Consider the following 26,214-nt stretch of genomic DNA (forward strand, 5'->3'; position numbering starts at 1 on the left):
GCCGGGAATCAACAATGAATCTATACAGCCAAGTCATCGTGACGTTTTGATTCTTTAACCTTCTTAATGCTTGGCAATTTTTTTGTGTATCATCTAGATAATCTAAAAGTACCTTGGAAAATAGTCATTAAAATTCATACATTTTTTCTAAAGAGATAGCTAATTTAACACTTTCTTTTATTTTAAAATCTTGGAAGTATTATACTTTTGTCACTTCCTGTATCAGAATTTATAATTTGTATTACGTATGAAGAGCCGAAATATAAATACCTTCAAGGTATTTGTGGCAAAGATGGCGGAGCCGACATTTCGGCTTTTGGATACTAAAAGGGTTAAGAATTGACCACCTGATAAATTATTTAAGAATACAGTTCGATCGATTGCGCTCTGTGTGCATTCTCGAGCAGACTCGTATTGGTTTCATCGAGAAATTTGCGAGGTTAACGATCTCCCCGTTTTCTCGTAAAGTGTTGTCTTTCGTCATAGATCGATAATTTTATCGTCCGTTGGTTGAAAAGGAAGTAACAGGCCACCGTAAAAAAAAAGAAAAAACAGTCGACGGTTATGCATGCGCAGTCTATATTTATAGTACGACTCGCATCTATTTAATAGTAACGCGGCTCTCTCGATCGCATGGAATCAATATGACACGGGGAGGTTCAGAGTCCGATATCGTAAACCGGCTTTCCTTCCATCGTCGCGTCGCGGTAGACTTTGCTCTCTGTACAGGGACTTTGGTCTCGCGCTTGGTTCTCTCTGCCGTCGATGCTTTGGCCAGCTTACACCTGTTCCCAGGATCATCCTGAGCAGTCTGATTTTACAATAGTCAATAACTCATTGTACATTCTCCGTTAATTATCCTTTGAATGCGAAGCACTATCTGCAGAGACATGTATACTCTTGTGTTTTTTTTCCAACGCAAGCAATATTTGCAGTCATTCAACGAGATCGGTGGATATAATCGTTGTCCCATATAGACTTGATTGTAATTATAACGCGAAATGACGAACTTACAAAAACGGTAAACATGTACCTATTTCATAATCGTTCCGTGGTCGACCCGCTGACGAGGAAGGACGAATAATGTAGCGTGCATACATCTACACACGTAGGTATATACAAGGTGTGATGGAAATAGACAAACTTCAAGACTTTTACCAACTAGCCTACATAGTACCGCACGGCTCGGCCGGTCGAGCCGGTGTACTTCGACGCAGCGTTAACTTCAATTAATTATCATACAGCTGATTCTGAAGTGTCCATATTTAAAAATTTGTTAAGGGTCTGGGCGTTAAAAATTTAAAGATAAAGAAGTGTCGTGAGAGCAAGAGTCCGCCAAACTATTGCTTCCCAAAATAAGAATACCTTCGGTTTACGATGGAATTCAGCGATTAATTTGAACCAACGTTTACGATCCTACTCCTGTGTGTATTATCTTATTATCCGGAAAAACATTCGGATTTTACGATTACACGACCACAAAACGAATGAAATACGCTCCGAAAATCCCCCCCCCCGTCTCTGTTTCTATTATGCCGTGTATACTACGGATGTTTGTGACGGGCCAAACGAAATCACAGCATCCTTTTATATTGCCTATTCTCGATCTTGGTCCATCGCGCGTAGAGTCAGTCGACGAGAGATGCACTTGTCCTCCTCTCTCGTGGACAGTCGTTACGCGTCGTCGGGGCCGACCAATCACGACGCTGCGAGCAACAGGTGACCAACCAATCCGGTCCTCCCTGTGTCACACGCACACACCGCGCGTCTCGGCTCCTTTACGTAGCAGCGGCTAAGCATTCCGCTCCGAGACCGTAGGTACATATACATATCCGATCAAATCCAACACACGACGTTTGGCTTTCCCACTTCGTTGCCTTCGTGTTTTCTGTCTCTATACACGCACACACATAGCTGCTTCTTTCCGTTCCCCAGGTTTTTCCCCCACCAGTGTCGGCGCGATCGTGCCAACCTGTTGCTCGTCGGCTTTCCTTCGGGTTGTCTCATTCTTCCTAACAGTCGCCTGAAAACTCGTAGAAACGGCGTGCTTGCAGCTAGATCAGACCCCGGGGAGTTCGTTCCGACACGTTTCTACCTAGATAAAAATGGTTTACCCTGACATTTCTCGACGGGGTATCCTCACGAGCAAATGCGGTTTTTGTTAGGGGAAAAAGCGACGTAGGGATTGGGCCACTTGGTCTCTCGGGAGTTACTGAAATTTATGTAAACTTAACATTTAGTTTAACATGTATTTTTTAGTACTTGAAATAAATTTAGTAAATAGTAGGAGGCCTTACGCTATTTTTTCCCCTTGTGGAAGCCGAGTTTGCTCGTCAGGGTACAATCATCCAAGGGATTTCTTATGGCCGGGTCACCGTAGACCCGATACGGCTTTTGATGTAAATCAGCACCGGTCGTGAGAGACACGCTCGTGCACGCGCACGCCTATCAAGGCCGTGATTGTGTTATGGAAGGGAGTACCAAAACGGGGGCACCGGCGACTCTGTGCGCCGCGAACCTGTGTGTGATCTCTTACAGAGATACTTGTAGAACCTCCTTGTGTGTTGAGAGGGAGCGTGCAAGGTAGTCGCCATTTTCCTTTCCCTCGATTGCAATGTACACACATACACACACGTATGTCTAGACTTCAACACTGCGGGTAGACCGTTCCTGAAACGATTGATCGAACGTTGTTGTTTAGAAATAAGTCGAGGATCTAAAGATTAGGGATTGGTAATCGACGAAAGGTCCTGGTAACCGCAGAAACTCCTTCCGTTTGGCCCCCCTCAGCGTATCCTTTCTGAATGTTCTTCTTTGAGGCACGTTGATCTTCTTATTGAATTTGACATAGACAACCGGCAACTTGTGCCACATCTCCATGAAGTTCGTGAGCTTTTGATTAATGTAATGACATCAAAGTGTTAGTTGCAAAGTGTTCTGAACTTGTTTGTGTGTCGATCTAATATTTTCTCGATTCTATTGTAACCGCTAGAATGGTAGATTTCTTAAATTGCAAAGTGGCAAGTCTATTCGTCAAACATGGAGAATCCCGATTGTACTCCAAACTACGTGACGATTCTTAATACTAATGCCATAATTCTTATCGTTACTCGATATGTATCTAACCACCGCTGTGTACATTTCGCTATCGTATCGAATGTACCTACTGTTTACCTGCTTGACAGTTCATTCTAACGACCGGGATCTTTCCGCTAACGCCAATCATTCGCCATTGGTGATTCGAAGTGAACGCTCGCGGACCAATGTCCGTATACCGCTCATCGATTGGCAAAGTATCCTTGGCGATGTTAGACAAAAGAGCATCCTTGCGGTGGGATCCTCAATGGCAGGATATTCCTCATGAAACACGATCTTATTCAGATGGACTTCAACGATACTTAATTTGAATTACTGTACATCAATTGCACGTTCTGTATGGTAGAACTTTGACTACCCATTAGAGTACAGGCCTAACAATAAGACTATCTATTATAAACACACAATTGAACAGACTTTTTAATTAGTCTGTTTCACCCCTCCTTTTGAACAATATGAATTGCCAAAACATGGTAACAGAAATTGCAGGCGATGGAATAATCAAAGTTCTACTGTATTTAACCGTCCAGATCTTACAAACTCAGAGGAGTCCATAGTCTTAGACACTAGATGAAACAAGGAACAAGCTGCCCAAAACATGTCACAGGAGTCCAAGACGGAGGCAACTAAGCAACCAGGAAAGAGTACATATACATACATATTTCGTAGTCGACCTTCATAAGACAAGACACGAGACCAGAAAATCGTGTGCGCATCTCTCTCTCGAGAATCGATACTATATATCGAACAACCTCTGAGGACTCCGCCATGAAGAGGTAAAACGTGGCCGCCTCCGAGTAGAAAATAAATGGTCGAGGAGGTAGCGGGGTGAGCGTACCGCAAGGCGAGTGGAATGTCTGCGCACCTGGCCCGTGCGTTGCCGCGCTTCGACCTGCCTTTCCCTTCGCTTCTCTTTAACCTGGCTGGGTTGCGCGTTTTCACCGAAACGTATATACACAACAGACGACAAACACGCTCAACAACACAACCAGAGAAGAGTCACATTAGTGTCTCTATCGGTTTTAGATCCACTTTGGTGGTGGTGGTGGAATCAAAGGGGGGGGGGGGGACTGGCCCAGAGAGAAGTTTCTCGAATTTAACCCGTGGTTGGTTCTCTTTATACACCTCTACCTATACCGGTGCCCGTTATCGTCGAGTTTCCGCGTTTTTTCACCGCGTCGTATGTCGATCGTTCCATCCTCGTCGCGCCCGTTCGGTAACAGTGAGCGCACGCGCGCGCGGCTTGGCAGAGGCCGTCGTCCTCGTCACGCCAACGTATCGAGACACTCTCCTCGCGGAGAGTTCAACGGAGGAGCGCGGAAGGTAGCTAGAGAGAAGGAACCAGCGAAAGAGGGAGCGAGTAAGATCGAAGACGAAAAAAGGGGTTCTCTTCTCTCTCTTTCTCTCTCTCTGTTCGCTCTAGCCAACGAGCGACCAGGTTCGATGCGCAGTCGCCAGGTGAGGCAACGACGACGTGTTCGCGCAACGGTCGCCCCCCCTTCCCCACCGTTCCCCCGCCGGTTGGTTCGCCAGTGTTGCACGAAACCTCTCGCCACTCGGGACGGCGCGCCGTCGACAGAGAGACACAGAGGCCGCGTGGAAAAAACGATTTTACTCGCGGGTGCTGGCCGTTCCGCGGAGTTTTATCGTGTCGATATTTACCGTACTCTGCAGCCTGGAAAAACGTGTGATACGCTGGACGAGTTAATATATTTACGTGTGTATACGTCGTGTATATCGTTGATCGCGGTCCCCATAACCTCGAAAGAGGGGACAGAGAGCGCAACACAGATTGTGGGATAAATAAAGCGCGATATGTCGCCCGGCAGGATTTTGAGAATTTTGTGAATGTTTAGTGAGAAAGTAACCGGGTTCAGGTGAGCGCCTACGAAAAGCTTATTGCTTTTTCCCCCCTTCCTGTTGCCCCTTACATACACACACACGTATCCAGGACACGGTTACGTGTTTTCCGTTTTGTCCCCCCCGCGACGTGAAGTGTGAAGCTCTACATCGATAGATTCGGTTCACGTGGAATAAGTTTTGCTCCTCTCGACTACCTAAAGTGGGAATACATACAACAGTGTCGGAACACGGATCGAGAGGAACGGAAATCCGTGGGCATAGAAGATGCAGACGACGACGGGCGCGAGGGGACCGACCCACCTGGTCGCCCTTTACGTGGCCACCGCCGGTCTTCAGGGTAATGCTCTCGGTTCGGATGAGGAGGAGATCACGCTGCTGGTTTACGTGCTCATTGATGTGCTGCAGAACAAGGTAATTACTCCACCTGTTGACCAGGTATATGTATTAGACGTTTTATCGTGCACAGTGTTCATCGTAATATATCGCAAGATTTTCGGAGTAATTCCGCGACAGAATAGTAAAAAGTATATTTTTATATGGAATTCGATTTGTTTCAAACGATAAATAAATTGCTTAGGTCGTCAACAAAATTCTTGTTGTATCGAGATACCGTGCAAGTACCGTATCTCGAATAGTTGACAGTCAACCGTGATTTGTAAACTTACTATAACCTACACGGTTTGTAATGCTATTTAGGACGATACATACTAGTTCTTCGATGTTTTTCTTTGGTTATTAAATTCTCTTTGAAATTTTTTACCAAAGTCAAATGAATTACACTATGAGATCGTATAGACACATGCGAGAGTGATTATTCTTATTTTTTTTTCCTTTCAAAACCACCAATTTTGTGCAAAGCACATAACATGGATGCTTATTAGAGTTTTGGAGTAAAATTAATAACAGGATTTAAAGCGTTCATTTTATTTGCATTGTTTTGTGTGAAGTGTCGAATGACCGACAGTTGACACAACTGTCATTCACTGATGACTTTCCGGCCACTGTCAATCTTGCCGCGAGTCCCGCTCAGCCGTAATGCTTATGCGTGTCTCCGGCTGCCATTGTTTCTCGAATTATCCGGTGGGGGCGGAGCATCGCGCCCTCGAAAGGTCGTCCATTACCTCCAGCTTTGCCGTCGAGATTATCTGGCGCCATGGACTCCTTCTCTCATTAATTCTCCCATATTACGACGATGGGAATTCGCGTTTCCTGTATGAACGCGTTCCATAATCCATGTTAACGATAATCCCACCTTGTTCGTAAACTACATCGCCTCCTATTACGAATTTACTCCGAAATTCTTTCGAAACTTTACTCCGAAATTCTTTCGCAACTTTACTTTGAAATTCTTTCGTGACTGTTTACGTCTAATGGGGCATTTAAAGACAATTGACAGGGATTTGTGGGTAACTTGTCAGCCGCCATAATGATTGTTTCGAACGAGTAGAAAGTGTCGTTTAAATAGCGGGCAATTGTATAAACATTCGTTTAACGAAAATAACGTTTTTCCTGTTTTAATCATTAAAATATTCATTCAAGATTACTTTTATCTTTCGCGTTGTTTTTCTTCATAACAGTGTACCTTATAAAAGCTTCAAGTTGCCGCTGCGTGTTTGTTGTTTTTGAGAATTGAAAGGGATCGCGGGTATTTGTTAGCTGGCAGAATGTTATGTTTTGAACTCGTAGAAAGTTCTTTGAGCATTGGGAAACAGAATACGCATTTATTAATGAAAATATTGGTATATTCGTACAGTAGGTATCTTCGAAGGTCTTTAACGTGTCTTCAGAAAAGATTTCTAGCCTCGAAGGTAACCTTATCAGGGGTCCGCGTATCTATGTACAATGTACAAACTAACCGCAATGACCATACAGTGAAAAGCATTTCCAGAAATATCTCATACCCGGAATTGAAAATCGTGAAAGATCTTGAACATCCTACTCGTTCAACTTGTTCTGATTCATCATAATCATTTAGCCATAGCATCGTTACTATAGTTCGCGAATATTTCTCATCTAAAAGTATCCATTCTGTATTAATTTCGAAGTGTTCCGTAAGAATAATACGATTGTTGTAGTCTCCTACTTTACTCCGAAAACGAATGGCTGTAAACTTTCAGACTGAAACTGTCCCAGTAAGTTTATTGCAGAACTCGCGATACAGCACGCAGTTATCAATAGTCTATAAAAAAAAAAAATGCTACGAACTCTTCGGAATAAGGCAATATTTTTTGCGAAATTGAGAGCATCCGGGGCGGCAACAGGTGCGTCCAAGTTTCTTTATTCTTTATTGTGAATCGCCTTGCACGAGTGCGCCCGAGTTCCAGCTGGACGGTCGTGTTTCCTTTTTCCCCTCGAGTCACATACCTGACTATCTCCGATCGTGCCCGATCGGGGACAATGGCCGCCGGTGAGCTTCTCCCGCCGCGCCAAGGGCCCTCGAGGAAATCCGACCGATATGTACCGTATTGCTACTATCGTGTTGTATCGTCTACTAGTTATCCTCGAAACGAAGGATCTAACTTTGGTGAACGTTAAAACTCTATCTATCGTGTAAAAATTATTTTCAAAGCGAAGGACCAAACTTTGGTGAACGTTAAAACTTCTTAAGAGGACAACAACACTTAGCATATTAACTCTGTAATATTCTTGTAACAATTTAAGGACGTCTATAGGATGTCTTGGAAAGAATTTTCCAACTATATTAGATTGTGCATGTTTGTGAAAATTCTCGTTCTTATATATGTACTCCATTTTTAAACACCGAGATTAGAGATGTTATGGAATACGTATGAGGGATTTGATAGTTACTTTCAGTTCCATTGTGAATTCCCAAGAACTTTAGGTTCCAAATAATTGTGCACCTTAATTCGATCGATGCAAACAGAGGTCGAATATTGGCAACTTTATCGGTGATCTATTATCGTCCCAATCGGGGAATGTTATCGAATCGCGCTGATATTCATGACAAATCAAACGATGTGGATTTGGTTCACGAGTCAACGTTTCGCCTGACATGTTGGACAGAGCCGTGAATAAATTAATATCGACGTTCCACATAATCGATTCTTCGTGAATGCATTTCTCTAGTACGCAATCTGCATGTATGACTGCAAAGTAATGAAAGTCTTCGTAAAATGTATCGTGACGTTAAATGGAAGTAACGAAAGTTCCCAGTTGCACGATCTTTCGAGTGGAAAATCATGGAAGCTTCCCTTCTTTCTTTCGCTCGAAACGAATTCGATCGCTGCAAACGTCGAACGCTTTCACTTCTCGTTTATTGTACAGGAACAAAAGGACCTGGGAAAATATTAGCATAGAGTCATAGTTACCTAAGATGGTGACCGATAACGGTTCCAATGAACTTCCTAAGATCGATCGACAGCAAGATTCCTCTGATAAATACAACATTCAACAACTGTAACAATTTTTCCTTAACCCTAGATCAATAAATTATCGTCCAAATTATGTCCTCGAATTTGCGATTCTCAAAAATCGGAGCACGTTGTCGTCAATGTTGTCAGAATGTGCCCAGGTGGTGCTGAATAATTACTGTCTGAATTTTTCATTATTTTCAAGTCCGACCATCATAAATACTTATCACGTAGCTTTCTATGCCAATAGAAATGGTACTTCTCTGAAATATCACGTGTTATCTTTCAGTCGTAATTTTTACGATTGATTACTAGTAAAATTGTATTCCTATATCTTTCATCTACGGGGCGTGAAGATTGTTTCTAACGACCCGTTGAGACGTTCTTCACCGTGTGAAAATCGAGGACGTTGACTCTTGGAAAGCCAAGGAATCGCTGCTCGAAATCGCCGTTCCGCGAGGCCGAGTAACCTCGAGCGTCGTCTGGTTTTACGTGTTGTAAATGCCTGTAATTTCGTAGAATCGAAGACGAAGAAACGCTCGCGTGATCCACAACGGTTTTATAGGCCGCAACGAAGAGACCCATCGATCGAGAAAACTTTCTTTTTAGAAATCACACCGGTAGAACGACAGATTTTTTGGTTGAGCCTTCTCCCTAGTAGCTTTTGACGCGCCATTACGCGGGATCCCTGGAGGAAAATGGCCGTCGACATGGACGGGATTCGCGAGAAGGAAACTGAAAGATAATAATAATGATAATAATAATAATAATAATTTAATGTAACGGGCGTGAATTCGTCTAATATACATTCAAATAACAGATAGAACATATTATAATAAAATTTCACTTAACTATAATTAAAATTACGTATTTGGATGGATCAATCCGGAAACTGGTCTTCTACATCGTTTCGCGAATGTTCGCCGCAACGGTGATTATTGCGAATCGTTTCCGGCGTTTAAAATCGATCGACCAGGTCGAGGGGACCATTAACGAGTTATGTATACGTCGATTTTTGAGGTATGACCTTTTGCGTGGATTTTCGCGTATACCGGTTCGAGGTGGTTTCGACTTGCTATGCATATTTGCTTGGCTGCGTGTTTCATCGTATAGCTGAAAGTGGAATCATTCCGACGATCATATTCCTTCGGATGTATCGAATAATTAATAACAGTATTCGAATGATAACCAGACTGTGGATGTTTATGTATGTGTAACATTTCTTAACATTGTAAATATAATAAAATAAAAGTTTTAATAAAGTTTACTACTATTTATGTGTTATTATGAATGAGTAAAACTTGCAGTATAACATTAAAAATTTGGCTTCATTTTCATTTTTAGATACAAAACAATATGTTTACTCACGATAAAGAATGAATTAGTAGTCACAGTAACACAGTTTTTCTAATGTTTGGGTACCGTTTAAAGTAGTTTCGTAATGCTAATCGGCAAGAAATGTTCCACATATTGTCACTAAAGTTATAAAGTAGGCATTTACTGTACGGGTTAATCAATTATGTGTTATTATTAACGTAGTAAAGCCTTTAGTACACAATTGAAAACTCTGCTGCATTTGAATTTTTAGACATTCTTGTCAGAAATTGTGAAATTATCAGTTAATGTTTTATTTGTATATTTATTTCGTGTACATACGTATGTATTTATATACCAGGGGTAAAATTTTTTTTGGGCGAAAAGGGGCCGTGAGTAGAAAAATATTTAAGATTCCCTGATCTGGACAATAAATTCGCCTATCTCTGCTTCCACGAAACCATTAATAAACAATAAATATTATCCTGCCCGGTGGTACACACGGTCCCCGAGCACGTTATTTCGTCCATGGACGTAGGCTGATATTTGCACGAAGGAGTTTTCGTTCTGCAAACACGGGGCACAAAATCCACTGTCGTCGTCGACCGTCCAATTACACCTGGTGGGCCTCTCTCTTTTTCCATCTTCCTCCACGGTTTCCTCGAGCTTAGATATTACGCGTGCACAGGTCTATTATTCGCGTCCGCCCCAAACCCCTTCCCCTCCCCCATTCCGGTCCTCCGTTGCTCGAACCTTTTCTTCCTCTTCTCCGCCCTCCTCATCACCCTCCTCCCCTCTTTGTGCTCTCGCCCCTCCCCCCTAGCCGTCCATCCTCTTCGCCTGGCATTCTCGTCTCACGGAATAAACTGCTAAGAGCATAATGTATTCTGTGGGAAAAAAGGTTTTCAGGAGAAGAAGGAGGAGGAGGCAGATCAGTCGTTAAAAATCGTTTCGGCCCCGCTGTCGCCGCCGTTACCTCCGTCAAGGAACTCGAATCCGTGTTGTATGTGTTCCCCTCCTTCCCCACTTAGATTGGTTTGCTTTAGTGTGAGGAAAATCGTGGACGGAAGAGGGACATTTCGAAATAATTGGAGAGTGGATCTCGTGGCTCGAACTGTCGTGCTCGGTATTTGCATGTTTATGGGGACTTTTCCCATTGGGACATTATTGGGGTTTTTTTCATCATCAGGCAAGTACTATCTACTCCAGAAGTGATGAATCCTTTTTTTGTTTCACGCTGTATATTAGGCACCAAATGATATCCAGTCTTTCCTTTTTTTTTACCTGCAACTTTGAAGTGGTGTACCCTTCGATTTTCATGAAATTCGATAAAGTTGTTTGATATGCTTCGAAATGAACGTATGCAACAGTTTTTTGACGTATTTGAAAGTTCACTGAGATAACGCTGAAGTAATGGAGTAATTTTTCACAGTCATAACAGAATATGTTAATATCATGATAAGAATATGTAAAGTGTGTTTTGTATCGTATTGTAGTGGGTGGGTCACTTGTAGATAATTGGCCAGTTTTAGAAAAAATTATTTCAATACCACCGGACGTTGTATGTCACCACTTCAGTTGCAAGGTATCTAAGTGGGTTTTTCTAGGTACCAAGGCACTTCGTGTGTTTAATACCTAATAAAAATTATTTCTTATTTTAATGCTTTTTTTTATTGTCTGCCTGGAAGCAAGTACATACAGAGTGGTTCAGCACAATGTATCGAATGACTTCGCGATTTACCGAAAATATCGCGATTCCCCGTTCATCGCGCGAACGTAACAGAAGGAACTATAAATATGGATTCGTCTGATTGCGCAACAAATGCATAAAGGCCTGATATGTGTACATACAAGTAGATCGTTGTAATTAAATCTGACCTTAAGATGTTTCCTTTTTTTTTTCTTCTATATGTATATCGTTCGACAAAAGAAAAATGTCGACTATCATCGAGGCTATTCTGACGCGGTGGTTTCTGCATTACCAGAACGAAATTATACGTCGTGACAAGGTGCTCGTTTCTATTTATCGAAAGGAGGGGTGAACTGGCACGATGAACTTTCAAGGTATCATCCTGTGGAGAACTGTTTGTCTGTATGTGTGTGAACTTGTCGAATGGAAAAATTCATTTTGCGCATTTTCATTAATATCTTCCCACGGTTTTGTGCTGTTACTTAGAAAACAATGTCTATCTATGAGAATCTATTATTTTTCGAACGAATTGGATACTGGAGGAGCTAGAACATAGGTTTCCAACGTGAGCAATGAAAAGGTCTGGGGGACGCTCTAGTTATCTCATTTTCTATATTTTCGATCTAACTTTTTAGTATTCAAAGATTACACGTACACTTGGAAATAGAGATACAGTGACTCACACGTGCGTTCACAGACTTCTGAAACACCAATTAGGTATCGAAACTTTTCTACAATTTCTATTTCTGGACCGTAGAGTCAGAATGTATTAAGTCACACTTTTCACACTTTAGAGGAGAGCAAGTCAAAGGTGCGAAAACCTTGTAACTCTGGAACCGTTCGGTAAGAATTGAGCGAGAAAGAATCACTATCTACGAACAATTGAATGGATTTAAGACTAGTTTGTACATGTAAAAATGGTGAACATTGCATTAATTCCCCTATGTGATAAACTTCACACATATGGGAATCCTAAGAGAAGTCCAGTGGTATTATCTAAATGATCTAAAATAAGTTAAATCAATTCTGTTAGATAGGCATATAAAATTTGTAAAAAGAAGCCCAGGCATGAAAAATCCGCCATGTTTTCCACGCTCCGATTCGTCGTCGTTCTCCACGAGGGGCAAGCGAGTTCCCAGTAAATACGAGACGTAACGCACGACCTTTGACCTCCCTCCGTTCAGCCCCCTCCCGAACGACGAGCGAATGTTCTCTTCTGGTCATTGGTTGTCTCGTATCCGACTCCAATTTGCAATTTATGAGTTCGCTGTCGCTGTTTTACGGCGCTGAGGACTCGTCTACGGCCGACAACGACGACGACATTCAATGCTTGGCAACACTTTAATACCGATGTGACGACACGTCTTTATTATTATTATTCTTCCGTTACTTCTTTGTCGTTGCGGCTTTTTATCGATCAATCCGGAAGAATTATATCCGCGAACCGCATAAATTTCCAAACGGGACAAACGCGTTGAACGTCACTCTCTTCGTGGGTATAGACAAAAAATCATGCTAGTATTAACGTTCCACGTTTCCATCGTCTTCTTTGTCGGGGAAACTCCATAAAGACCCAAGAATGAAATATGTAAAAGAAAATATAAAAAAATTTGCAACAGCACATGATAACAAACTAGAGATACATACTAATGAACTGGTTAAGAACTTAACATAAAGTTCAAGAGTCAGCAGATTGGATTAACCCTTTAAGGCCGAGATCCTTGAATCGTTATTTTAAAGTTATGAGACTGACATATATATCTTGTTATTTTTAAGTCAAAAATATCAATATGAAACCAATTCATTTATTTTTAATTTTCTATTTATTTTTCGTGGGAATACTTGAATTTTTCAACTGGAAATGTTGAGATCTACTGCTCATCAGTAAAACCACGGATCCTTTCTGACAAAAGTTAAACAATAACCTGCGACAGAATATGACGCATTTTTTAAATGATTGTTGCACCACTGGAAGTTAAGGAGTTAATGTAAAAAATATACAAAAATCGGGATTTGATTTAAGCTTCTAATATCATGATTTGTAATAAATTCTGGCACCTGTATTAGACGGGGCATCGAGCGCAAAAATTTATGGCTCCAGGGATCGGTTTTACCGTGCTCCTACTTGTTTCGGAGTATCCTGTAAAACACTTTACGGGCCCTCATTACGGCCACCTCGGTCGGGTCGAATTTTCAGGTGAGCCGCTTGCGGACAGGTATACAACCAGGATCGTTTACCTGGGTTTCGAGGACAACCCTCAGGATCGGTATTATTTCTCCGTGTCGTAAATCGTTTCTCCGGAGGATCGGGACGGTGTAATACCCTCAGAGAAGGGGGTTGGGGGGGGGCGCCAGTAAAAATAATGGAGGGACAACGGTTCCGTTGCACGCAACAATGTCGGACATCGCTAAGCTGCGTGGTATTTTTGTGTGGTACCATAGTAATGCCTGACGGAAACAGACTGAAATACTAATATTATAATAAGATCGAAATATTGTAGCGAATTGCATCCCGATTTTAATTATCAGATAGATAATTAACTTTTACGTAATATGTGTAGCCGTATCGCGCGAATGACACCGCGAGGCTTTATCGACACGTCGGCAAAGATAATTCAAACCCCCCCCCTCCCATATGGTTGCAAACACGGTGACACTCTCTTGTACCGAGACTCTACCTTGATCCGTTAACCCCGCGTCAAAGAACCTGCTTATTAAGTTTTCTTGCACGGCTTCGCTAGTCTCTATCGGTAGTAGTCGCTTCGCGACATCCACGTGCACCTTATTTACGTATTATACGGCACAGATTCCGATTATCGCGATTATATAGTACACACACGCGTCACTCGTGCGATGAGTCTTCATATATTGCGGAGAACCGTGTCCGGAAACGAAGAAATCGGTCGAGCGGTGGAAGGGACCCCCATTATCGTCGGTACATGTTTACGTGACATGGTAGTAATCTGAAATTATTGATAAATATAATAACGAGCTATTGCGATAATGCTCGTTTCTATCGCGATCTAACAAACACGGATTGAATTCTTATTTTAGTTGTCTTTGGATCTTGTTTTTGGTAAAAATAAACCTAGGAATTGGGCCTCTTCAGTGCTCAGAAAGGAATAGTTTCGATTGATTATGGTTGCAGAGTGCTATTATATCTTGAGGAAGTCACCATATTATACTTTCAGTAATATCACTCTTTAATTCCTACGAAAATTGTATACAGAGGTTGACAGAAGTTGTTGCCTTTGGGTCGATTTAATTTCGACCGTCGGTTCATTTCACGCGATACGCATGATTAATCGAAACGGTCCGAATTGTAATTAATGATTCACAGGTGTAATTATGTAGACGCTGTATGCTATATTTAGACTCATTTAGATAATATTATAGTGCGTTACGGTAAAGGTTTTACGTAAGCAGAACGGGAAACGATCGGTGCGAGAATGTGTGCGCTAATTTGGCTGTGACTGGGATCGAAGCAGATCGGGATAAACCATTGATCGTCTCGTCGATTGTTCATTCACAATTTCATTATTTACTTAAAAGCGAAATATTAAAAAATCATTTTATATCTTGAAATTAAACGTCATACACGCTGCGAATAGCGTACGATTAAGCGTGCTAGACACGTCCATTCGCTGCATCAACAAACCAAGCATTGTTTCCTAAGTGCTTTTTAATCTTCTTCTGTGAAACGAGAAGCTTAAACTCTGAAGAACATAATTGCATAATCTTCAACTAGACGAATCTATTTACAAAGTGGCAGTATCCAAAGAGGATTATGATTTCTGAGATTACTACTGTGAACTACCGAATCGATACCTTCTTAGAAATGAAATTAATTGCAGTCTTCGAACTCAATTTGGCTCTGAAAATTACGATTTCTTCTTAAACTCCGCAGGTTTGTAGGGGACTTCAATAGAAGCATCGGGTAATTTTTCTTTTTTGCTGCTGTTCGGTTCTTCAGAGTGAAAACTTTTCCTATATTCCTGTATATCTTGAAAACTATAGTAAAAACACTTAGAATACAAATCTAATGACTTTTTATGCTCTTTAAACCTGTATGATAAAATGTTTAAGAATCTGTTTTTTAAATTAATAAATAAACAAATAAATTTTGAACAATTTTGTTACACAGTTGTATAGACCATGGAAAGCCATTAACTTTTTTAGCAACAGTTTTTGATATCTACTACAGTTTTCAAGACACAGGAAAATTTAAAGAGTGGTTTCACCCAATATCAGCAAAAACGAAAAATTGCCCGATGTTTGTATCGAGGTCCCCTACTGACCTACGAAGTTTTAACAAAAATCAGAATTTTTTGACTACTTACATGAACAATTTGTGTCTGTTGCTGTCCAGGTAAAAGTTACACATTTTCGTAACTCATATTAGCCCAGGCGTTGCCCAACGAATTCCTGTCTAACACTTATTTGAATAGTGGACAAGGATTAATCCATAGACCCAGTCGATCAACATACGATCGTTAAATTCTTTTCACATAGCCATCAGGATCGTGTGTGTGCGTGCAACGCACTGTGCACAATTATTATCATATCTTGATGACGAGGTGATTTACGTCCCGGGTCTGTCTATACTTATGTAAGAAAGGACGAAAAAGAGTGGAAAGTTTGTCAGTGCACGGTTTGTGCCAGCACACCGATGTAATTTCTCGCGGTTACGTCAGAGGAAACCTGTAAGTTTTTGTGAAATGTCCTGTGGCTCACGAGGAACGAGGCCCCTGCCCCACAGGTGGTCGAGAATACAAATTTTAGCTGCTCCGTACGATTATTTAATAGCTTGAGGGGCAAATCGAAAGGTACGAAACTTGTTATATTTTTATTTCAATCGAAGTGAAGAAATGAACAAAAATCTTTATCAATTTTACATCTTCATGAAAGTCTGAACTGTTACAGAATTTTTTTCTTTTTTTTTCATTGAGATTGACGATACGGAGGGGTTTAAAGATAATGCATGAAATAAATCTTCCATAGTAAATAAGTTGATGTGAGTTTCTTTTAGAAGATAACAAAAATTTGTTTTCGACGACTGGAGCTACCAACAAACGATTTTGGACCATCGTGCGCCCGGTAGTTTTGTTCTGTTCGCTTCACCCCTGTACGCGCGCAACCAAATTGGCTTGGAGGGGCCACGGTGACACGTTGCAGGGTTACAGGGGCCACGTAACGTGTCGCTTTAATTACGGCGCGGGCATCGTTACAGATCCACTCAATGGATTCGCGTTGTCACTTGAATTGATAACACCCAAGTATTCAGTACAGGCTGTTTCATAATATTTATGATCCACCTGGACGGTAGACAGAATACAAGAGTGTTCAATGAAAAAAGTTACGTGTGAACAAGTACATATTCCATTGGATAGACATTGTTTATCATTGAAATGGGTTCCACACAATGTTTAACAGCCTGTATAATTAGTTACGAAGAGTTTAAGAGTTGAAGATCAAGGAAAGCATTTTTTTTTTTAATCGTCTGTCGACAATTGCAGGTGCTGGGAAGGCAACAGTACATTGTACGACCGATGGTAATGGACGAGAGCTGTACGCCTGGAACCGGTAGCGACAATCCGGCGGTTGCCGGAAGTAGCGGAGTGATCAGCGAGGCGGCACTGACTCATGCTCCGACGTTAACTGAAAAAACCGTACGGGAACACGGGATTCCCCTGGAACAGGCCATCGAGCAGGTAATCGGCCCCATTATTTCTCGACCTTTACAAACGAGTATTCGATGTATTCAAACTAATTGTTCTTTGAATGTGTTTATACTCGGTAAGAACCGATAAGGGACTAGTAGCTGTTATCGTATAAAAACCGAGATAAGCGTTCATAAATTCAGGTATTCCATATGAGAGTCTCGAAAATGCGAAAACGTTGCTTTCCTTAACCCTTTGTGTACCGTGGCCGCATGTAAAAAATGTCGTCATCGGATAATATTTCACTGCATAAAATTTCGATATTTAGGGTATATGTCCCAATTACTGCCATTTTATTTATTATACCTAATAAAAATATAACGTATAGAGAATTGTATACGACGAATTTTATTATTAAATTGGGACTCCGATTTATATACAAAACAAAGAAATACATGTACGTACATACATGGTATTTACAAATTAATGTTGAAAAATGAAAGTGCAAGTTGAGCGTTAAAAACGTATATACGAATTACTTTGATTTTTGAGACGACAGTTATAGGGACTATTGAGATTGCTCGCAGATTTGAACGAATTATTAATTAATTTTTCATATTTAATCTATAAAACTATTATTTTTTTTTTAGATTAAACAATATGTACGGAAAACGATTAAATGAATTTACCCTACAGTGTTAAGGTAGTAGTATAATTGAGACATCTACCCCACTTTATTTTGCTTTGCACGCAGTCATGTATGCGATAAATGGATAACGTCCACAGTGGAGAGTGAACGTTCACGATAAGCATTCAGTTTCCATTGTACTCCACACTCAAAGGGTTAAGTACAGAGGACTCGAGCAGTAACGTGTAAAGAAATTTCTTTTTAACGAAAGTTCGAGGCATGGTGGTCGTCGATGTCCTGTGTGACGTCCGGTACCGCGCCGCGTTTCGTCGTAGACGGACAGGCGCCGTTGAGACAATGTCTGCACCCGGAGGCTTGTAACAAAGACATCGAGTTGCCGGAACCGTACAACCTCTTTCACGATCTCCGCAAGGAATTCGTCGCCTGTTATTCCACACACGGGGAGCTCTCGACCTTTGGAATACAGGAGATGTTGGAATGTATCCTTTTTTTCAAAATCGCATTAAAGAGAGTCAATACGTCTCTCTACAGAGTTCCATTGTGTTCCCTTACAAGCAAAGAATATCTGTTATCTGTGATCATTAATTTCCGAACAGTCGATTATTTTTATCCTTATACCTCTGTTTTTTTCTATTTATCCCTGATATTTCCCCATTTGATCTCCGTTACATCTCTCAACCCCACTCACCCAATGTCCAATAAATACACCGCATATTACCCACCGCGTGTGCCCTCTATGAACAGACCACAGTTCATACGTAGAGTGGGAGGAACGCACATGAAGGGGCCCCCCGTTTTTCCACGTTCGTAAAAATACAAAGCAAAAAAGAACCGCCGTACAAGTTTTGAATATCGTGAATACACGTCGTTTGGTTGCCAGCCCGTGGCCAAATTAAATATTTGTTTCGCTTGTATCCGTCACGTAATGCCTCTCGGTGGATCAAAGTCGAAGCTTCGGTTTTTGATAGCACCACGCGATCGCCTTAAGGCGGCGACGACGACGCTATGCTCCGCACGAGAATCGAGAATTCCAAGGCGTGCGGCCGTTAGGCGGCGCGACAGAAGTCGAATCCCCAACGTACATATTCGACGAACCCGACGACGTCTGGGCCGCTGCTGGTGCAAAGTCAGTCTGCAGCAGAGCCGAGGGTGTGCGTTATATCGTCGTAATTACGCTCTTAACGGTCGTGTGCACGGTACGGGCTCTCTACGCATTTCCTATTCGCATCGTGTGAGTTTTCGAAACGATTTTTTTTATTTCTGGAAAGTAGACTGATGAGTCAGTGAGAGTGTGCAATTATTCCCGTTCCTTTCGACAACAAGTATCCTGAAATCTGGTCGTGTTTGGAAACGCATTACAACAAACACACGATTCTCTGAGGTATGTTTTTCCTTATTCCCAACATGTATACACACATACGTATCCAAGGATCCTGTGGTCTGGACCAGTTTTATTTTGTTTCGTGTTCTCCTATGGAAAATGCCATATTTTATAAGATGATCTGTGTTGATCGAGAAATGCATTCAAAAAAGAAAGACTCGAGATGGAAATTTCTTTCCTCGCGAAGTTCCGATGCATCATGGCTTGTTCCTCTCTTTTTTTTCGCCTTGTCGTGTGTTATCATCGTACCCAGTCATTCGTGCGTGTGTGTGCATTACCGCGCAAAGATTTCGTACATCCTTACATAAATATGTCTCTTAACCGACACGGCTGTCGCGAGTTCAAGGTCTTGAAGAATCCATTTATAAATAATAACGTAAATAATATATTAAATTCAAGAAGAATACATAGAAATACTTATTCTTATACGTTTGAACTGCACGGTCTAACTGTAATTGAATGACGCGGGTAAAACTGAGTAGGGTTCCGAACAGCACGCGAGTGTCGAATATCAACAGGTCAGGAACGACTTCATCTTAGACCTTATTGGGCGCACAAGGCTGGGTTCCATCGACTACAAGCAAGTTTTCAATCTTGTCAATATTTCGAAATAAATACAAATAAGTGGTTATAAAGTTTAGGAAGTAGTGACTCAAAGAAAATGTCTATATGTAGACGTCTCTGCAGTTTCCTTTGAAGGAAGAGGGGAATATTTGTTTTGCATCTGTGTATACACACAGTCTCTCTGTGTTCCTTTTACATTCTTTCGCATTTGCATGAAAGGTGTAGGGGAATCGTAGGTGAGATTCACTCGAAAAGGGGAAACGGTCCGGTAGAAAATGCAAATGGGCTACCTGTCCGTGGATATAATCCAACCACGGCATTAAGTTCGTGTCGAGGATACGGTATTATAATCGCTTGATTTTCTATGCTCCCGGTTAAGCGCGTGTGTTTGTCGCCCCGCGTATCTGCCGTTAATAAAACAAAACCACCTGTGGCCGCGCCGTGATACAGTCCTCGCACAAATATCGATCGATGTCGGGTGCGTTGCGTGAAGAAGTTATATTACCGTTGAGGCATTCGGTCGTGTGAATCGTGGTGTGTGTGTGTGCGCGCGTGTATGTACTTTTGGTAAACTTATCTCGACTATAATTGGGATCCTGAATTTTGCAAAAGGTCACGGATTATTATATTACCGTTGAGGCATTCGGTCGTGTGAATCGTGGTGTGTGTGTGTGTGCGCGTGTACGTACTTTTGGTAAACTTATCTCGACTATAATTGGGATCCTGAATTTTGCAAAAGGTCACGGATTACAGCTGTAAGTCTCGAATCTTATGATTAGTGTCGCGTCGAAATTTCGATTTAAGGTTAAGGGGTTCTTCTGGCTTGAAAATCAACGAACATTAAATTTCTTCAATTCTACATGTGTATTCCTCGTAAAATATGTTAAAATACGTAGATGACCCGGAAGTGGCATAACGGTGTGGGATGCGATATCCTCAATTTCTTAGGCGTTTCATCCTTGTTGAAGTCTCCGCGGTCATTGTAAACAAACCATGAATAATGCATGGGGGACACTACATAGATGTCTCTTCTTTACTCGAAATATATCATGGCCACTATTATGTCCGGCCGATAAATGTACAATTGTTTCGAAGTTTTCTTGATAACAGAGGGGATAACGTAGGAGAGAATCCGGACGAAATCGAAATGTACGCGACACCAATATCAGTCGAGTGACTTAAGAAAGTCCCACCGAGTGGGCAACGCGCGGTCTTATCATCCGCGGAATATGGTTTAAAGGTCAACTTGGTAGAGATATTGGTAACAGCTTGACAACCAAACGAGATATACGGATAATTATGCGCGTAACGAGTTCGTTCGATTTCTTGGCGTTTTCAGCTGTTCCATTCTGGACACACGAATCGAACATTCCTTTAATAATAATTGCTCTGTATTTAACGAATTTGGCTTACGATTAATTTGAACATGGAAATGATTTTTATTCGTTCTGAAAACTATGAATATGTACTTGTGATGCTTCCCGTCTTGGGCTTAGTTTTACAACGATAAAAAGTTTGTATTAAATTGACTGCAACTGATTTCAAATTGATTTCAGGCTGATAATAAGTCTTGATAATGTTTAGACTCATTCGATATCTCTCGGCACATCTCTTATGTAAATGGCACTGATTGTGAAAGTCCCAGTCGCATTTCTTTTTATTCTTTTACCCCGTATCCGACAATCGATCACGAACAGAAATTTATCCTTGACTATCGACGATCAGATTTCGGTTTATCGTCGGACACCGAGAACGATTATCACGTGAAAGAAATACAGGACATGATTAGCGTGATACAAAGGATGATCAAAGATGGTAAGTTATGCCTTGACAGATGTCACGAATTTCCTTCGTGGCTGCAATGAGTAATAAGAGAAAAAGAACAAAAAATTTATATCTAATCTGCTCTTTCGGCCGATAAGAGATAGTCTTTTGTAATTTGTGTCTGGCGAAAGAAAAAGATAGTCTTTATATTTCTGTGTGGATCGAAGCACCGCGATTCACTTTGATCATAACCTTTCCGCTGGGTTACAATCAGTATTTCATTAAACGCAATTCGGACTCTAATCGTGATCGTTTCGAATCCCTATTACACGCTTAACAGTGAAGTATATTGATGTGGACTTGGAAGTTGTTCCAATCCTGTTCCGAGGTTCGTTTCAACCGGCACGTGGCCAGACTATGAATCTTTCCTTTTTCAGCCATAATACGCAAGGTCACGTGACTTTCAAGGCAATATTTTTCGTAGAAGCAACAGTTCTCTCTGTACAGGCTGTTCCCGGATTTTCACATCGAATCACGATAATATTCTCTAGGAGTAAAAATTTGATTTAATTTAAGCTACATTGACGGTTCATTAATAAAAATAATAAGTCCGGGTACAGTTACTTATATATACGTCTTTAAAATAGTGTCGCTACTTATTCCGCTGTCATTCGTATTCTATTTTACAGTTATCATAAAACAGCGAAAGATTAATATACCCGTCGCAAAGTCTTCCCGGGAACATAAAATTCAAAACAGGTCTATTCGAGTAGAAACCGTTAAATACATATGTGCTGCCATCGCTCAAAAATGTGGAAGTTTCAGTGAAATAAAGATTCGTCGTTCCGTTTGCATGCCGATAATATTAACCGTGATCCTCGTATTTTTGTTCTCTTCGTGTTCAAGCTCGCTACAATCGAAAGTTTTCGCACGAAACCATTTTCGTTCGGGCAATGATACGAATCTTTCGTATACATATACGCACGCGAGTAAAGAAAGGCGAGCTAGAGCGAACACGGAGGAGACAAAATGTCAGAATAAGAGAACGGAGAAAGAGAGGGTGAATGGTTGTCTGTCTCGCGGGCCCGTGTGCACGGTCCCTTTCTGCGTGTTCATGGTTTATGAGCGCGCGGGTCAAGCTGTGTAATGTTATAAGCAGTGGTAGTTATAATATACTCCTTATCACAGCGGTGCTCAACCGGTAATCGGTTTGATTTTAAATTACAAGTCAGTCCAAAGAATTTAAATATGTGTAATAACGTTTTCGAAACGGTTGGTCTATTTAATGTTCGGTCGAACAATCGTTGAAGAACTCACAAAACTTGAACGGTCTCATAACTATATGTATGTGTATATGTATATACGTATATGTATGTAACGTGTTTCGATCGGAAGAAAACGAAACGTGACAATCCTAGGAAAGGTGTGCTGACACGTTGCATTGAGTTGGCAAATTCGAGCGCATTTCGCTAAGCCACGAGAAATTAGAGACAAACCATTGGTATTCGGTTACACAGCAAACTCCTAAGCGTTAGAGTCCAGAGGCACCGGAACGACGGTTACATTTTTCGCGGGAGAATTGAGATTCGTATAGAGAAAAAATCACGAAAAGAATCGTGTGAAACTTCAGATCCAACAAGAGATGATCTGATCGATTCATGGTTGTTGATGTAGGAAGCTTGTTAACTTTCTCTTGACACTACAAATCCATGTTGCCGCACATACAGCAGACGTATGTTGAGTCAGAGGAAGCGAGGTTACACATAGTACATATGTACACCTGTCACCTTGCTTCACCTGTCAGAAGTACTACTGATGGATATAAGTTTTTAATGAAGTACGGACAGTTTACAACAGGATATATAAAAAATATAATTCGTAAGGAATGCGTCGTCGTTCACGATACCGATTGTTTTTGAAATTTGATTGAAAACTTATATACATACGTATATGAAAAATATTTCTGACATACTAAATTAAAGTTTCTTCTCTGACATTTATAATAATATAAATGGATACTGTAAAAATAAATGTATTAATTGCGCAATTTAATTATCAATGCAATCATAATAATTATTTATGATATTATTTTAGGTCACGTCTTCCAAACTCCTGAAGTAGTTAACATTATTTTAGAACCTGGCATATGGTGAGTTATTGTTGTTTCCTTAGTTAGGTTCCTAGAATGAGTCTGCCAAGGTTTGAGTGATTTAGTAATACTTCTTTTGCTTTTTATAGCTCAAAAGATGAAGAAGTGGACAATGGCTGTGTAGTAAGAGCACGTGGTCTTCCTTGGCAATCATCAGACCAGGATATAGCAAAATTTTTTCGCGGCTTAAATGTTGCCAAGTAAGTGAAGTTCTTCTATTCACACTTTAGAAATTACCTAAGACTGATTGTAATGTGTGTATTTGTGTCCAAGCCACTCGGATGCATTTAAAAAAGGTAAACATCTACATCTGCTGCATCAGTATGTTTGTGTCGCTAATAATGTGTCAAACCATGCTGAATGAATGTGCAAAGTTTAATAAGGTGGTTGTGTTTACCTTTGGACAAGGTAGTAAACAACTTTTAAAAACATTTGCTTGTTTATGTCTTATGCAATGATAAGTACTATCTGGGGTCATGGATCTTGTCCTGTAACTTTACCAACGAATTTTGTGATCGTTGTGGTGGTAACATACGTAATTGCAACTTCTTTCAAATGTCTGATGTTTAAGAACCATAAAATGCTCCATTGTACTCTCTTGCAATTTGATTAAAAAAAATATTATTTGCATTACAGGGGTGGTGTAGCTCTGTGTTTGAGTCCTATGGGAAGACGAAACGGAGAAGCTTTGGTACGATTTGTTAATAAAGAACACAGAGATATGGCACTAAAGAGACACAAACATCACATGGGAGGACGGTATATCGAAGTTTACAAGGCCTCTGGCGAGGACTTTGTCGGTGTTGCCGGCGGAACAAGTGGCGAGGCTCATGCATTTTTGTCAAGAGGAGCTCAAGTAATTGTTAGAATGCGAGGCCTGCCGTACGACTGTGTCGCTAAGCAAGTGGTGAGCACCGAAACTGCAAAAAATCCTACTGTGTATTTCTCAACAGATTTTGTGTCTTCATTTTATTCATATCGGATTTTTGTTCACAGTTGGACTTCTTTTTGTCGGGGCAGAAGCCCTGCCACGTGTTGGACGGGGAGGACGGTGTTCTGTTCGTGAAGAAACCAGATGGCAGGGCAACGGGAGACGCTTTCGTTCTTTTTGCAAAAGAGGAGGACGCCGTGAAGGCTTTGAGCAAGCACAGAGATTGTATTGGTAGCCGGTACATCGAACTTTTTCGAAGTACCATCGCCGAGGTGCAACAGGTGCGTGCTGGATTAAAGACCATGCGGGTACAGAAGAATGGTCGATGTAGGACCGTAGTGAAAATAACCGTGTACATTTGCATGTATCGATTTTGTGACTTGGTAGGTCTTGAACAGGGCGATCGACCCGAAACAGGTCGTACTTCCAACACCACCCATTCCGCAGCTTTCCGCGATACTTCCCCAGCATATAATCACATCTGGTACGCGTAAGGATTGCGTACGGTTGCGTGGCCTTCCGTACGAGGCACTCGTGGAGCACATTCTTGAGTTCATGGGGGAGCATTCTAAGAATATTGTCTACCAAGGTGTTCATATGGTTTATAACGCTCAAGTAAGTGTACACACCCCCCTCCCACTTCTTCTCAATCATCTACTCATAAATCGCAAAAGTACACAGGAAAAAACCACGTGAATTCTCCTTCGTTCAGGGCCAGCCGTCCGGCGAAGCGTTCATTCAGATGGACAGCGAGAGTTCTGCGTTTGCGTGCGCCTCCCAACGGCATCACCGGTACATGATCTACGGGAAGAAGCAACGGTACATCGAAGTCTTTCAGTGCAGCGGGGACGATATGAATCTGGTATTGACAGGTGCGGTAACACCGCCGTCGACCAAGGCTCTGCTATCACCCGGTACGTTGACCACACAAACCCCCACCACATTGACACATCCACCGCCGCCGACGCCGGTACCGGTCCCGGTACCGTCGGCGCAGCCTCCCCTCTGGGACATTCACGCGTTAGTACAGGCTCAGGCGCAAGCACAGGCGCAGGCTCAAGCCCAGGCCCAGGCCCAGGCGCAGGCGATCCGTAACCAGGACTTTTGGCTGATGGCCCTGGCCTCGAATCCACCGCCCACCTCTACCACTCCCGCCTCTCCGACCTCGTCGATCTCGAAAACACTGGCCCTACCCGGGCCGAATCCTCAGCATCAGATTCCCGCTTACGCGATGTCTCCTCCACTAGCCGCAGCCGCTCTCCACGCTCAACCACCGGGTCCCGCCCCGTTTCTGCTCTTCAATATGCCCTCGAGAATTCCGATTCTAAGGGCTCCAACGCCTCACAGTCTTCTCGCTCCTCTCGTTCAAGCTCCCATCAATCCAGCCGCGATTATGGGATTGAAACGAACCTGGGAATCTGCGTTCCCTCCAGACGGACCAGGCGCTGTCGCGAAACGCGCCACGTGGCACACACCGGCGACCGCGTTCGCCCAGACTCCGGCTGCCGCGCCAGGCTTGCCTTATCCTGCTCAATTTTACCCCCAGATCTAGAAAACGGATCGATAGGTCACAAACGGATTAGATCGATTGACCACGATGCTTCTCTCATTTTAACGCATGTTTATGCATATTTTTTCCACGGTGTTGCGTGTTACGACAACCGACCTGAACATCGTATTATCTTTAGATTCTTCTCACGGGGACACGTTTCTCGGAAATGTCTGTTTGAAGTCTCAGGCTAATTAGACACTCTGTGCTTCGTCACTCTGTGAGAGAGAGAG

At 41.9% G+C, this 26,214-nt stretch overlaps 1 protein-coding gene across 2 annotated transcripts in view; it reads left to right on the forward strand.

Annotated features, from left to right (window-relative positions):
- Window positions 1-5,130: 5,130 nt before the first annotated feature.
- LOC107192258 (RNA-binding protein fusilli) overlaps window positions 5,131-26,214 on the forward strand; it is a 33,233-nt gene continuing 12,149 nt past the window's right edge. Inside the window, exons 1-10 of one of the 2 annotated variants that reach the window (XM_015581474.1) lie at window positions 5,131-5,370; window positions 16,851-17,045; window positions 17,894-18,122; window positions 21,314-21,403; window positions 23,447-23,501; window positions 23,591-23,701; window positions 24,138-24,408; window positions 24,498-24,713; window positions 24,820-25,047; window positions 25,145-25,346. In XM_015581474.1, the coding sequence (XP_015436960.1) occupies window positions 5,224-5,370; window positions 16,851-17,045; window positions 17,894-18,122; window positions 21,314-21,403; window positions 23,447-23,501; window positions 23,591-23,701; window positions 24,138-24,408; window positions 24,498-24,713; window positions 24,820-25,047; window positions 25,145-25,346 (1,744 nt within the window). In that variant the 5' untranslated portion in view covers window positions 5,131-5,223. Of the gene's footprint in view, window positions 5,371-16,850; window positions 17,046-17,893; window positions 18,123-21,313; window positions 21,404-23,446; window positions 23,502-23,590; window positions 23,702-24,137; window positions 24,409-24,497; window positions 24,714-24,819; window positions 25,048-25,144; window positions 25,985-26,214 lie in introns of those variants that run through there. The other variant, XM_015581472.1, reaches the window with a different exon arrangement.

Source organism: Dufourea novaeangliae, unplaced genomic scaffold, assembly GCF_001272555.1.
Source record: "Dufourea novaeangliae isolate 0120121106 unplaced genomic scaffold, ASM127255v1 scaffold299, whole genome shotgun sequence".
NCBI lineage: Eukaryota > Metazoa > Arthropoda > Insecta > Hymenoptera > Halictidae > Dufourea > Dufourea novaeangliae.